The sequence below is a fragment of the Tenrec ecaudatus genome, chromosome 11 (assembly GCF_050624435.1).
Source record: "Tenrec ecaudatus isolate mTenEca1 chromosome 11, mTenEca1.hap1, whole genome shotgun sequence".
NCBI classification, from domain to species: Eukaryota; Metazoa; Chordata; class Mammalia; order Afrosoricida; family Tenrecidae; genus Tenrec; species Tenrec ecaudatus.
The window spans coordinates 105,418,526-105,433,553 of record NC_134540.1 but is presented as its reverse complement, the minus strand read 5'-3'; the positions used below and the strand labels follow the sequence as shown (position 1 = coordinate 105,433,553).

At 43.7% G+C, this 15,028-nt stretch overlaps 1 protein-coding gene across 1 annotated transcript in view; it reads left to right on the top strand.

Annotated features, from left to right (window-relative positions):
* Positions 1-15,028, top strand: part of UBAC2 (UBA domain containing 2) — a 208,263-nt gene that overhangs the window by 183,656 nt on the left and 9,579 nt on the right. The window contains exon 8 of the mRNA XM_075563460.1: positions 2,723-2,839. Within this exon, the coding sequence (XP_075419575.1) occupies positions 2,723-2,839 (117 nt within the window). The remainder of the gene's footprint in view (positions 1-2,722; positions 2,840-15,028) is intronic.

Here is a 15,028-nt window from a genome sequence, read left to right as displayed (position 1 = left end):
CAGTTCTGAGTCTTTCAAAGTCTAAGCTCTTTAGCCACTGCGCCACCAGGACTCCTTTTCTTGTATTAAAACAAAGTGGGGGGGGGGCACCATGCACTTGTTCCTCCTTACTTACAAATGCCACTTACGATGCATTTGGAAGCAGATCTCATTCATAACCCAGGGCCTGTCTGCAGAGAATTTAACTCACTTTGTCTATTTTTAACTCCATATTGTGTATTGGATGAAGACTTCCAGAGCAAATCCGTTTTTCATTCAACATGTCGTGCACATTTTGTTTCCTGTCATTGATTCCAGTCTCCCCAGAGTGATATCACTCATCCCACTTCCCGCCTGCATCTGCCATTTCCGCCCTCTCCTTTCCTAACCCTGCCGCCCGGACTTTGTCCTTGGACAAATGTTGGCCTTCTGGTCCCAGCTGCTTGATTGTTGTAAGGAGTCTCCATGTTCCCATGTATTAATGTTCACCCAGTAGACCTGTTTATTGTTCATCTGAAAGTTGAGCCAAAGGGGTGGGCGCAGTTCCAGGCCTGAACAGTGACTAAAGACCATAGTCTCCAGGATGTCACTAGTCTTTATCCAAACCAGGAAGCCTGGTTTTCTTTTCTTTTCTTTGTTTATGGTTTTGAGTTTGGTGTCACATTTTCAGACCCCTCTGTCTAATACCTTCCAGTATGAGCCCTTCGGAGCAGTCAGTAGCATTGAGGAGTTGAGGGCACCATTGAACTCTCTCATTGATTCCAATGCTTGGTGAACTGTTGGAGTTTCCAAGTAGTTAATCATCATATGTTAATAATGACCATATTCTTCCTACCATTTCACATTTATACATTTTCTTCTTGTCTTTTTTGCCTCATTATATTATGATTTGTATCAAATCAAAGAGGTAGAAATAGGCATTCTTGTTTTTTTGCGAACAAATACTAAACTTCATCAATTTTTTTCATATTATTTTGAGACAATCTTTTTTTCCCCTTTATTCTGTTTCTGTTTTCTTCAACTCCTGAAATAAACCCTAGTTAAGTCAATACCACAGATCCCTGATGGCATAGTGGTGTAAGGATTGGCCTGCTAACTGCAAAGTCAGCTGTTCAAATCCACCAGCCACTCTGCAGGAGAAGGCTGAAGGTTTCCAACTTCAGAAACCCAAACAGGAAGTTCTGCTCTGCGCTTTAGGATCGCTGTGAGTCAGAATCCGCCTTTGGGCAGTGGGTTTGGTTTGGAGTTTCATGGTAACGCCAGGTAATTTATTTTTGGAACATTGTTAGAGTTTGCTAATAATTTTATTTAGGATTGATATATCTATGTTCATAGATTTTAAAAAAGAACTGTTCTACCTTTTTCTCTCTATCACAATGGCCTCTTCTGGTTTTGGAAACCATGACATACTCATCTTTAAAAATTTAGAGGGGAAATTTTTCCTGCTTTCTACAATATGTTGATAAGATGGAGAGTCCTTAGCATTTTCATGGACTTCACCTTTAAGTTTTTGTGGGTGGATTTTTAAATACTATTTCAGTTTTACTAATGGCAGGAAGTCTTGTCGGGTTTTCTGTTTACTTTGGTAACTTTTTATTGAAATGTACATAGGGAGAAGCTTCTGCGAAGAAACACATACACACATAATTATACAGTTCCCTGGTGTTTTACAAACTGAGTGTACTATGTAACCAGTCACCATATCAAGAAATGGAATATCAATAGGACCTCAGAAAGCCCTGTTCTTTCTCCCTTGGCAAGCACTGTGCCTTAGAGGAAAACCGCTCCTATGACTGGTCATTTTTATCCAAACATAAAAGCAATCGTGCAGACGTAGAGATAAATCCCATTGATATTTGACAAAGATGCCAAGTCCACCAGGGAAGGAATAGTCTCTTTATTAAATGGTATTGGAACAACTAGATTGTCACATGCAAAAAATAAATAAAGTTAGCCTCATAGCTCACACCATATTACAAAACTTAACTCAAAATGCCCTATGTATAAGAAAGGGAAAAAAGATAGGGTAAATCTTTAAGACCTTGTTTTGGAAAATAGACCCTTGTTTTTTAAAATGGACTCAAGTATGCCCCCAAAACATCAGCAAAAAGTGGGGGGGAAAGATAAATTGGAGTTCATAAAAATTAAATGTTCTGGCAGTCCTATTTGACCTCTGAACTCTCAAGTGCCTTCATCTTCCGGGGACGCTGTGCGGAGGCATTCAAAATGGTCCAGCGTCTGACCTACCGGCCTAGGCTGTCCTACCACACAGCCTCTCACAGAACCCGGCTGTCCCGAGCCCACGGTAACAGAATTGCTTCCTTTACACCAAGAAGGTTGGGAAAGCGCCAACATCTGCAGGTGGCACGTGCTCAGGCCGACTTTGAGGGGTCCGTGCTATGAGACCCCAAGTTTTCATGAGGTTGTCCAAAGCAAAACAGTTGGCCAGCTGGGCCCCCTGAGAGTCAGGCTGAGCTGGAGCAGGGTCGGTGGAGGCTCGTTTGGACCGCTGTGCAGGTGGTGTGGATTGCACAGATAAATGGCAGCTTCACTGCCTCCCTTACGCTCTGTGCCCCGCTGCAGTTCACCAGTTCCACCCCGTTGTTGTGCTGCTGCCAGATTGGACTTGCTCACGTAAATCCGATAGAACATTGTCTTTCATAGTGCATAGATGTGAGTGTATTGAAAGTGTATTGGTCCAGCTCCTTCTGTGTGTGATAAACATGTGTTGATCTGTTTTTAGGGAGGAATGATCAATTGGAACCGCCTTTTCCCTCCTCTTCGCCAACGACGAAATTATCAGGATGGTCGGGGATCTGAGCAGCAAGCATCCCCTCCTCTCGAAATTTCCGAGGAGCAGGTAATCAGTTACTCTTCCTCCCTCACCTGAGCCCGGGCTTTAAATGGCAAGCCAGCCATGCCTGTGACCAACGCTAGAAAGAACCCCAGCCTGCAGAGACGAAGGGCTTTTATAACAATTAAACTCCAACCTGGGCTTTTGTTGATATCCGGGTCTCTGGCATTTGAAGCAGGCATGGTGTGGCATAATAGCTTGTTTTTAAATTTGCAATGTCATATGTAATGAGAAATTATGATGCTGACATCCCTAGAAGAGGCAGAGATGGGGGTGACTAAAAGGGATGGGGAAGGAGTATAATGTATATGGTTTGATTTGGGGATTTATGTTAATGTGGTAGATAATAAACATCACATCATGAACGGTACATGTGTAAAATGAAAAGAAACAAATAAATTAGCCAACTATATTTCCAAGGAAATTAATGTCAGTAGTAAGTATTGAATGTAGTAGTTTATATAACCTCTGTCTAAAGAAAAATAAAAAGAATTCCAGACAGATATTACACTTACCTAAAAAGATTTATTCTTCGCAATGAATAAATACAACAACTCTAAAAATGATATTGTGTGTATAGTAGGCTAGGAAGGGCCCTGGGGCTATAGTGGTTACTGCTGGGCTACTAACCACAAAGTCAGCTGTTCAAAACCACCAGCCACTCTGTGGAAGAAAGGCAGGGATTTCTACTCCTGTAAAGAATTACACCCTCAGGAATGCACAGGGGCAGTTCTCCCCTGCCCTATGAGTTGGAATCAGCTTGATAGCAGTAAGTATGTGTGTGTGTATATATATATATATATATTAGCCTAGAGCATATGAATAAGTGTATTGCTCTTACTTTGTGAGAAGGAAAATACAAGTATAGAACAGGGAACAGCAAGGAGGAGCTGGGTCGGGTGGGATAGCAATTAGAGGTGTCATCATGAACTCATGATGGCAGAAATGTGTATGTGTGTGTGTGTGACCCTTACCTCAGTTTACTGAAAGGGCTCAGAACCCATGACATTTCAGTAGTCACAGCATATCTTGTGTCAAGATCTTGGTTTCTAATACCTCTCCCCACTAAGGGGAGCCAGGTCTCTTTAGAGAAATAGTGACACTCAGATGAGGTGATCCTGCAGCTTCTTCTATTAGAAATACCAAACCAAAGCTTAATTCACTGCCACCGAGTTGGTGCAGACTCATAGTGAGCTTATAGGACAGGGTAGAACTGCCCCCCTGGATTTCTGAGTGGGTTTATGAGACTGTAACTCTTTACAGAAGTAGAAAGCTTTTCTTTCTCCCTCGGAGCAGTTACCATATATACTCGTGTATAAGCCGAGTTTTCCAGCACAAAAACTGTGCTAAAAAACTGATTTTCGGCTTATACACAGATCAGTGGTACCCCAGCGAGGTGTAACATCTCGCGGGTGATTGCTGTTCTTCCGCTGTTCATTCAAAGCCCCGCTGACACTGCAGGACTTGGAATGTTTGTTTATTTACTCACATCTAACCAATCAGAGCCGTCCTATGATGTGGACAGCTCCAATTTGCAAAAGCACCCGTAGTGATTCACTTACGCCGGCAGCTGAACTGGTAAGAATGTGTCTGTGGCTGCGCTCCATCTCTCCCCTGGTCTCTGTTAATTCACATCCTGAATTTCCCACCCTCGGCTTATACTCGAGTCAATCAGTTTTTCTGGTTTCCCAGGTAATAATTAGGTACCTCAGCTTATACTCGGATCGGCTTATATTCGAGTATATACGGTAGTAGTTTTCAGCAGCACAAATTGTTACCTCTTTGCTGCCAAAGAGTGCTTCATAGCTAATTGTAGCATGCCACAGAGACACTGACATCAGTGTGATCTCATAGCTAATGGTAGCATGTCACAGAGACACTGATGTCGGTGTGATCTCATAGCTAATGGTAACATGTCACAGAGACACTGACGTCGGTGTGATCTCATAGCTAATGGCAGCATGTCACAGAGACACTAATGTCAGTGTGATCTCATAGCTAATGGTAGCATGTCACAGAGACACTGACGTCAGTGTGATCCCAGAGGCCTAACCTGGGCACCTGGTGCTCAAGCTTTGATACCAGATTTGACCATCAAAATTAAAAATGAAGGTAATGTAATATAATCCTCCGGGTTGGGGGCAGGGGGAGATGGGGTTGTAGGGAGAAATTCCTGAGTTTACAATGAGGTTAATAGATGATCATTCATACACATTACATACACACACAGTAGGAAGGAAATGTTTTCCCTTTCTGTAGAATGTCAAGGAGGAAATACAGAAAGAGTGGCTATGCTATTGGAAAAATCACAATACTGCTTCCTTCATCTTAAAAATTCCTTTAAGGAAGACTCATCGGTATACAAGGAATATATATATATATATATACACACACACACATATATAAGCACACACACACATGTATATATATATATGTAGGTTCAAACAGTATCCCCCCAAATTACTGTGTATACTCGAATATAAATCAACCCGCTATCAGCCAAGGCACCTAATTTTACCACAAAAACTGCATTAAAAATTAGCTGATCAGGGGGAAAACAGCACTAAATCTCGCACATTTTGTGATTTCAATATTAAAATGAAAAATATGTATGCTAATACTATCAGGAGAAAACAAAATAAAATATTAATAGTAACAGGAAAAAATGAGCTGAAAAACTCGGCTTATGCACGAGTACATACGGTACTTATTAATTACAAAAGAAATCAGTCAATTCCTCCGGGGAAAACTGAAGCACATCCCAACCAAGCTGTCAAAATGAATGTCACCAGTGATGACACAAGCGGGCTTGGTGTGCCTCCGATGTGCCACCGTGACACGGGCACCGCTGTTAAAAAGTCAGGACCGGGTGACTGGCTGGGTGAGCCTCCCGAAGAGTGAGTGCCTAGGCTTCTCTGCCTCAGTGGTACCAATGCTGTGGACCCTTAGAGGACAAAGGGAATGGACGGCCCATGATCAGTAAATGTAATGCATGGCGTGGAATTCGATTGCAACAGTGGGAGGAGTGCAGTTTTGAGTGCTAGTTACATTCTAGGGTCCATTGATGAACCTGTAACCCAGATGAGATTATTAGTGTGTAAATGTCAAATTTCTAGAATTTGCTTTCTGCACCGCGATTCTCAGCAAACAAAACAAGCTTTTCCCAATTGTGCACATGGTCCAAGCCTAGGCTCCCTGTCCTCCGACCGCAGAGGAAACTGTCTGCAGGCTGGCCTGACCCTCTTGGAGCTCCAGGCATGCCTGGGCAGGGCTGCCACTGCCACTCGTGGGTTAGGTCACAATACATGCTTTTGAAAGAAGTCCAATTCATGTTTTCATGGATTTTACCCAGCCTGTCCTCCCTCTCAGAGCTAATCAACGCAGGCTGAGAATTTCAGTGACTCTTCAGGAGCCCTCCTGGCATAGCTGCTCACCACCAGGTCAGCGGTTTGAAACCACCAGCCCCGCCATGGGAAAGATGGGTTTTTACTCCAGCAGAGTTACCGTCTCGGACCCTCCGGGCCCGTTCTACCCTGTCCTGCAGACACCTGATCAAGTAGCAGAGCTGTGGGGCTGCCGTGACTCAGTATCCACTTGACAGCAGCGAGTTTGGTTTGGTTTTAGGACCAAGTGCAGGGCATGGGGCCACACCTCTCATCTTCCACACCATTAGGGAAGGAGGCTCCAGCAAAATAGCGTTCTCGTGGATAAGAAATTAAATCCCGGTAACTTCATTTGTAGGAACTTCACGATAACAATTTCTTGAATTATGATCTTACTCAGTTTCAGATTTTAAAAATTCAGCTTCTGGTGTATTGCTGTGTACTGAACATAGGAGTGAGTCACCTCCCTCACAGGGCAGCCGTTAGAGATGAGGGGCTTGAAGGGGAGCTCTTTCTTGTTCAGGCACTTTGGGAGAAAGGTGTCAAAAGGCAAGAGCAAGAAGAATGCATGTCATTGAAGTTTTTAGGGGTTTTTTTTAATGAATCATTTGCCCTTTATCCTCCCAAGGATGACAACAGTGAGGTTAACATGTGGTCAAATTCAGTTTTAAAAGAGCATTTACTTCTAATGTGAAAAGCTGTGGGGCATACATCGAAGGTTTTGTCTTAACATCTTTTCTTATTCACTGATTTTCTAGATAATTTTGGTTTGTTTCTTGACTGTCTTGAAGATGGTAGGTAGAGCCTCATCGCATTAAAAACACAGAGTCCCTGCCAGCATTATTTATAAAGCACCCCGTTGGTCTCTCTTATGCTAGGTGTCATGAACCAAACCAAGCTCACTGACATCCAGTCTTATAGTAACCCTGAGTGTGACTGATAGTGACCCTGCAGGACAGAGTAAAACTGATCCTTTGGGTTTCCCATGGTAATGATATTTACAAAGGCAGGAAGCCTCATCGTTCTCCCTCAGAGCTGCTAGTGAGTTTGAACCACTGATCTTGTGGTTAGCAGTCCAAAGAGGAATCCAGTACACAGCCAGCGCCCCTCGGTCGGTACTTTCAAGCCACACTCCCTGCCAGCAAGTTGATTCCTTCTGAGAGCCACCCTATAGAACAGCATGGAACTGCCCCCCACCCACTTTGAGTTTCCAAAACTTTAAATCACAGTGGAAGTATAAAACCTCCTATTTCTCTCTTACTTGAAAAAGGCATCATGCAAAAAAAAAAAATATATATATATATGTATGTATATATGTGTGTATGTATGTATGTATGTATATGTGTGTGTGTATGTATATATATATACACACCATATTGAATGAAGGGGGAAGTACAGAGTGGAGACCCGAGCCCAAGTGTCGACCACTAGAGATCCCCTGAGGAGACGGGTCAGTCAGGGTGCGAGGTAGTACCGATGAAGAACACAGCTTTTCCCCAGATCCTAGATGCTTCCTTCCCCCCAACTACCATGATCCGAATTCTACCTTGCAGGGCTGGATAGGGCAGAGGTTGTACACTGGTACATATAGAAGCTGGAGGCACAGGGAATCCAGGGCGGATGATACGTTCAGGACCAGGGGTGTGAGGGGTGAGGCTGGGAGAGTGTAGGGTGAGTGGGTTGGAAAGGGGGAACTGATTACAAGGATCCACATGTAACCTCCTCCCTGGGAGATGGACAGCAGAGAAGGGGGAGAAAGGAGACTCCGGATAGGGCAAGATATGACAAAATAACAATGTATAAATTACCAAGGGCACATGAGGGAGGGGGGAGCGTGGAGAGAGGGGAAAAAAAAAGAGGACCTGATGCAAAGGGCTTAAGTGGAGAGCAAATGCTTTGAGAATGATTGGGGCAGGGAATGTGCAGATGTGCTTTATACAATTGATGTATGGATTGTGATAAGAGTTGTATGAGCCCCTAATAAAATGTAAAAAAAGAAAAGAGGAGGAAAAAAAAAGAAAATGATTAGGGCAAAGAATGTACAGATGTGCTTTATACAATTGATGTATGTATATGTATGGATTGTGATAAGAGTTGTATGAGCCCCTAATAAAATGTTAAAATAAATAAATTAAATAAATAAATAACAAAACAAACAACTCAGTGCCATCAAGTCAATGGCAACTCATAGTGACTCTACAGAGAACTGCCCCCGTGGGCTACAAGACTGTCTCCTTACAGGAGTAGAAAGCCTGGTCGGCGCCATAACCACTTCTGCACCAGGGTTGCAGAGAATGTAAAAGGCCAAAAAGAGACCTGCAGTTCTTGTCCTCAGGATGTTTACAGCAAAATTTAGACCTTGTAGTTCATGTTTAACCTCTTGCTTACTTTGTTGATGCTAGACTGTATGAAAAGTAGCATTTGTTAGTAATGCAGCTAGAAATCATTTGAATTAACAAGACTTTTTCTTACTCTGTTAAGTGTGCTTATTTTCCTTTATTTAATGAGTGTCCTATAATTTAATGTGTTCAGAAACTTAATAATTCTATAAACCAAGCAAGCAAAGATTTTTCCCCTAATGTAAACAAGTACATTTCTTAATGACTATTTTAAGTAAACCTAATATATAGGAAATGTATATATGTATTTTGAAAGCAAACTATTCTTTTTTTTACAAAAATTATTTTATTGGGGGCTCGTACAGCTCTTATGACAATCCATACATACATCCATATGTCAAGCACATTTGTACATATGTTGTTAACATCATTTTTTAAATCGTTTTATTGGGGCGCATACAACTCATCACAATCCATATATCCATCCATTGTGTCAAGCACATTTGTGCATTTGTTGCCCTCATCAGTCTCAAAACATTTGAACCCTTTGTATCAGCTCTTCATTTTTCTCCCTCCCTCGTGAATCCTTGATAATTTATAAATTATTATTATTTTATCATGTTTTACATTGACCGATGTCTCCCTTCATTCACATTTCTGCTGTCTTTCCCTCTGGGAGGGGTTTATATGTAAATCATTGTGATCAATTCCCCCTTTCTCCCACCACCTTCCCCTTACTCTCCTGGTGTAACAACTCCCGTTATTGGTCCTGAGGGTATATCTGCCCTGGATTTCCTATGTTTCCAGTTCTTATCTCTATCAGTGTACATGTTCTGGTCTAACCAGATCTGTAAGGTAGCACTGCTGTCATGATAAGGGGAGGAAGCAGTAAAGAACTAGAGGAAAGCTGTATGTTCCATTGGTGCTAAACTGTACCCTGACTGACTCATCTCTTCCTGTGACCCTTCTGTAAGGTGTCCAATTGTCTATCGATTGGCTTTGGGTCTCTACTCCACATTCCCCCTCATTCCCATTGATATGATTTTTTGTTCTGGGTCTTTGGTACCTGATACCTGATCCCATCAACACCTCATGATCACACAGGCTGGTGTGCTTCTTTCCATGTGGGTTTTGTTGCTTCTCAGCTAGATGACCATGTGTTTATCTTCAAGCCTTTAAGACCCCAGATGCTATATTTTTTGGTAGCTGGGCACCATCAGCTTTCTTCACCATATTTGCTTGTGCACCCATTTTGTCTTCCGTGATTGTGGGGAAGGGGAGCATCACAGAATGCCAGGTTATTAGAACAAAGTATTCTTGCACTGAGGGAGGACTTGAGTAGAGGCCCAATGTCCATCTGCTACCTTAATACTTAACATATAAATATATGTACATAGATCTATTTCCCTATCGTTATAGATAAATATATTTACATATGCACATGCCTGTATTTAGACCTCGATTTGACCCCTTTGCCTCCTAGTTCTTTCCTCTATTTACTCTTACTTTCCTCTTGTCCTACTATCATGTTCTGCCTTCATTTGGGTTTCAGTCATTCCTCTTGGTTCCATTGCCCTTGATTAAGACCAACAGGCATCCTGCACCCTCCTCGCCATCAATTTTAGATCACTTGTTTTTGCCTTATCCCTAGGTTTATTAATACCCACTTCCTTTCTCCCACATCCCCCTCTCCCATATCCCCTGGAAACATTGGTCCACTTGTTTTCTCCTCCAGATTGTTTATCCCATCTATCTTATCTAGATAGACATGCAGAGACAATAATAAGCACAAAAACAAGACAAAGCAAAAGAAAACAAAACCAACAACAAAAGAAAAAGAAAGACTAATAAATAGTTCCAGGTCTGTTTGTTGGCCTTTAGGAGTGTTTTCTGGTCAAGTCTGATGGGGTGCCACGGCCTGGCCCCAAAGTCTTTTTGGTATTCCCCAGGGACTTCATTGTTTTGCTCCCCTTGCTGCTCTGTTGCTTACCCTTAGCATTTTGCCTGGTGTGGTAGAGTCAGATTATGGAGTCAGATTGGGCACAATTCTGGCACTGTGCCTTCAGTGTTGTCCCTCGTAGCACTATGGGTCAGTGAGGGAATGTGTCTTGTAGTGGGGCCCGCCCTATGGTCCTCTCTGCATCGGCTGCTCTGAGCAGGAACATCATCCTCAGGACTTGGTGGGCCAGGATGTGTTCTACTCTCTCTCCTTCCCTTTTCATTTGCTCCTCTGTACTCTGGACATTTTCTCATAAGTTTATTGGCCAATCAGATTTTTGCTCTTGTGAAACTTCTGCTCAGTTCCTTTGCCCACCTCCTCAGGGGGCAAATAGTTTTTTCTTTTTATAAGCTAGCAGAGTACTGTAGGTTTTAGTAATAAGGCCTTTGTCTGATGTGTCATTGGAAAGCAAACTGCTCTAAGAACTAATGTGCATCCCTTCCTAAATCCAATAGTGGTCTAGCACGTACCTGTAGAAAATCTCCCCCACCTTTTATACTTTGGCTACTTTTGCTGTTGTTAAGTTTTTCGGTTCTTAATCCTTCTCATTCCATTCCTGTATGTTCTTGGAAACACCATCCTGCTCTTTTTGAAAATACACAAAAATCACAGGCCGCCCAATAAACTCTTTGTAAAATTATCAGATATGCTCAAATACCTATTAACATAAAAATAAGCACATCCATTATCCATTTATCTCCTTTTTCATTCCCAAGTGAGGACTTTATCTTCCACTTCTATACCTAATACTTGAAATTAACAACTAATGGGGTTTGGTTATATTGATTTCTTTTGTTGTTGTTGTTAAAGAGGGAGAAAAAAAACTCACCAAACGTGTCTCTTTTGGACCTTTCCCAAGCATCAGAAATTACCCTTCAGTGTATAATCAGTGGGCACAGATAGTCTACCAAGGAAGTTAAACCAAAAGTAAGCCAAGTCTTTTGTTGTGTGCCATCGATTCTGATCCATAGTAATGTAGTACTGGCCCATTGGGTTTCCCCAGCTTTCATCTTTATGGGAGCAGATCTCCTGGTCCTTTCTCCCAGGTGGTAGTTGGTGTATTCAAACCTCTGAATTTTCTGTTAGAAGCTAAGAGGTTAACCATTTCACCACCTGGGCCCATAAGCCAAATCTAGAATTTAATACAAGGAAGATCAACAAAAACTGCTACAAATTTAGCTTCCCTTTCCTCTATGCCTTTCTTGAGTTCCTTTTAGTCTCCCAGTAGTTATCACTGTTGACTCTGCACCCAGCTAAACACTGTGCTGGGGTCTTGAACCGTCGCGATCACTGCAGACTCTCCTGCTGCCGGGCTTCTGGCACTTCTACAGCACCTTCCGAGTGTGACGAGTGCACCCCTAAAGCTGAGAAAGGATTGCAAGTGCAGTGAGCGTGAGGGCAGTGGCATAACCATGTGGCATAGTGAAAGAATGTACCAAATTCGAGGAACCACAAGTAGGTGGGGTTGGAGTGAAAGGCGATGGGTGGGGTGGACTGGACACGGGGGTGGGGGGAAGAGAAGCTTGAGGAGGCAGCAGCAGTACAGTGGAGCCTCATTTTTATACTGTACGTGTAAGAGGACCGTGGAAGCTTTTTACACTGCAGAGTAACACCATCAGACGTCCTTGGAGGATGGGCTGTACAATCATTATCAGCTTGCCCTGGTGAGGTAGTGGGTGACAAGCTAGGCTGCTAACTGCATGGTCAGCAATTGGAACCCACTCGTTGCGCCACAGGAGAGAGACATGAGAAAGTTCCCTGCCCCATAGAGTTGCTGTGAGTTGGAATCCATTCTTGATACACTTTTCCCCACCCCTGTCCAGAAAACACTGTGTAATCAGGCTGCTTCACAAGACGCCTGATGAGATGTGTTGCAGCTTTGAGACCCTACACTGATAAGAAACATCTTGTGGCTCTACGTACATCCTCTGAAATTTTGATTAGCTCCAGTGGAGACAAGCTCTAATCACACATGACAATTTTAATCTTGGTTGATAAGTAGCAAACTGTGTCAGTATTAGAGGCTCAGTCTTAGTGAGGGTCTCTTCTCATCTCAGAAACTCAAGAGCCCATCACAACTCCCAAATCTTCACCCTCTAAAAACAGCACCCTTAGTAATTGATTTGTTTAGACCTATATCTTGACTTTCTGTGAGTATTGATAGGGCAGCGACCTGAGTATTTGCAGAGTGACTTGTGGTGGCCATTCTCCCTGGTGGATAGTAAGCTCCAGGGAGGCTGATACCATGTACCATGTCCGACTGACTTAGTCCCACACACCAGCAGCACCCAGACCAGAAGCTCACACACAGGCTTTCGGGACATTGGTTTCCATGTGCAACTTGACTGCAGAGTGGAGCTGTATCCATTCGTTCACCTCTAACTTTTTCCTGTGTGCCATTGAGGTGTGTAACTCATAGCAAGCCTCTGGGACGGCAGTTCTCAACCTGTGGGCCATGACCCCTTTCACTGGAGTCACCTGATTCATAACAGAAGCAAAATGACAGTGATGAAGTAGCAAGGAAAATAATTTTATGGTTGGGGGTCACCACCATATGAGGAACTGTATGAAAGGGTCGCAGCATGAGGAAGGCTGAGAACCCCTGCTCCAGGACAGGTGTACTGCCCCTTAGGGCTTCCCAGGCTGTGCCCTTTATTGAAGGACACTGCCCCATCTTTCTCCCTCAGAGCAGCCAGTGGATTCAAACTGCTCACCTTTCAATTAGCAGCCAAGCTCTGAACCATTGTGCCTCTGGATTCCTTTTCTTTACCTAAAGTTGTAATCAAGCAGAAATGTATTTTCTAGTAGAATATAAAAAGTTGAATTTGTCACAATAAAATATTAGGTGGCAATCAAATACTTACCTGTTCATGGCTACCTAATCTACTTGAGTGGAACCCTGGCTCTGCACAGGTTAAATGCCCTGCGACTAGCCAGAGGTTGGCATTGAACCCACCAAATGGTCAACAGGAGAAAGATGTCTCTTTCTGAAAGATTCCAGGGCTGTGGGGCGCCTGTGGGGCAGTTCTGCTCTGTCCAGTGGGGTCACTACAAGTCTGAATTGACTTGGTTTACAGTAGGTTTGGTTTTAGTCCAAAACGAAGATGTAAAGGAACCCTTTCACCCTTCATCGAGGGCCTGCTCAGTACCGAATCCTGAAGTTATTAGACGCGCACAGATGGGGAGCACCCATCTGATCCGGCCACTGAGCAGATTGCAGGCGGTGTGGGAAAGAAAAGTAAGTAGTAGCGTTTGTTGAGAGGTCCCAATGAGGAGGAGGAAGAGAGTGGTCAGATAATAGGGAGGAAGCTGCCCCGACCCAAGACATCTTACAGCGTGATCTTCTCTTGCATCAGAATAAGGTTGGGGTTGGGGGAACTGGCTGGGGGACACGGTGTGCCTGGTGGTATAACAAGTAAATACTGTCATCACAAAGAGAAAGGCAAGCCACATTTTCACGTAAGCGGCTTTCCCAGAAAGATGTGTATGTGACCCCGAAAGGGAAGTGTGTGCCACCATTGGGCAGCCGTCTGAGAGGCACCTTCCAGTGGGCATGTCCATCTCTAGTAGTGTCCAAATTTGGGAAATAAAAGAAAAAGGAACCATTTGTTTTCAGCACCCTTAACTAAAGGGAAGTTAATGAAAACCACAGTCTTGTTTGAACAAAACAACAGATTTCACTGAGAAATTTCTTATCATTCTCATTGGAATGACTGTCCGACTCTTCCTCAGGCCAAGAGTAGTTGAGCTGCCAGCACGCAGAGTGATGCCGGCATGGGCTTCCCTCGTTGACTTGGGTAACGAAGATCTTGGGATCCCAGGGACACCCAGCTGTCCCCCCAAGGCAGAATGTGTATTGTGGGTTTGTAAAGGAAAGGGACTCCGATGCACTTACAGCTTGATCTTTTTAACTGCTCGTTCACGCTTCAGTTTGGTCTCTGGTGGACAAGCGTAGTACAGGCAAAAGTCTCCTTCCCGGGTCTCTTGTAGACAGTTCTCTGCCGCGGGTTCCCAAATGGCCGTGGCTTGGCAGCACCACCACTCCATGAACCAGCCACACAGCTGTCATGCCAGTGTCCTTCCAGGTGCCGGGGACACCTCGTAGCTGAGGGGAACTTGCACCGCTGCTTGCTCCCAGTGGGACACAGTAAACACGCCCACAAGGGTGTCTCCCTCCCTCTGATCTTTACCTCTGTGTTGTCAACTCTTCCGTTCTCGAAAGGCCACATTTTATTAACCTGAGTTTTCATGAACAAGTAGAAATAGGAGATATGGGAAGCATAGCACCCACTTTAGATATTAACTCAATGATCCCTGGTTTCTCCAAGAAGTGAGAAGCCATTTGGGTGGCCCCGTGGATAAGCAGTTGGCTGCTAACAGAAAGTTGCCGGCTCGAAGCCACCAGTCGCTCTGTGGGAGAAAGATGTGACTGTCTGCATCCACTTCCATAAAACCTTGCAGCCACGAGAGCCCC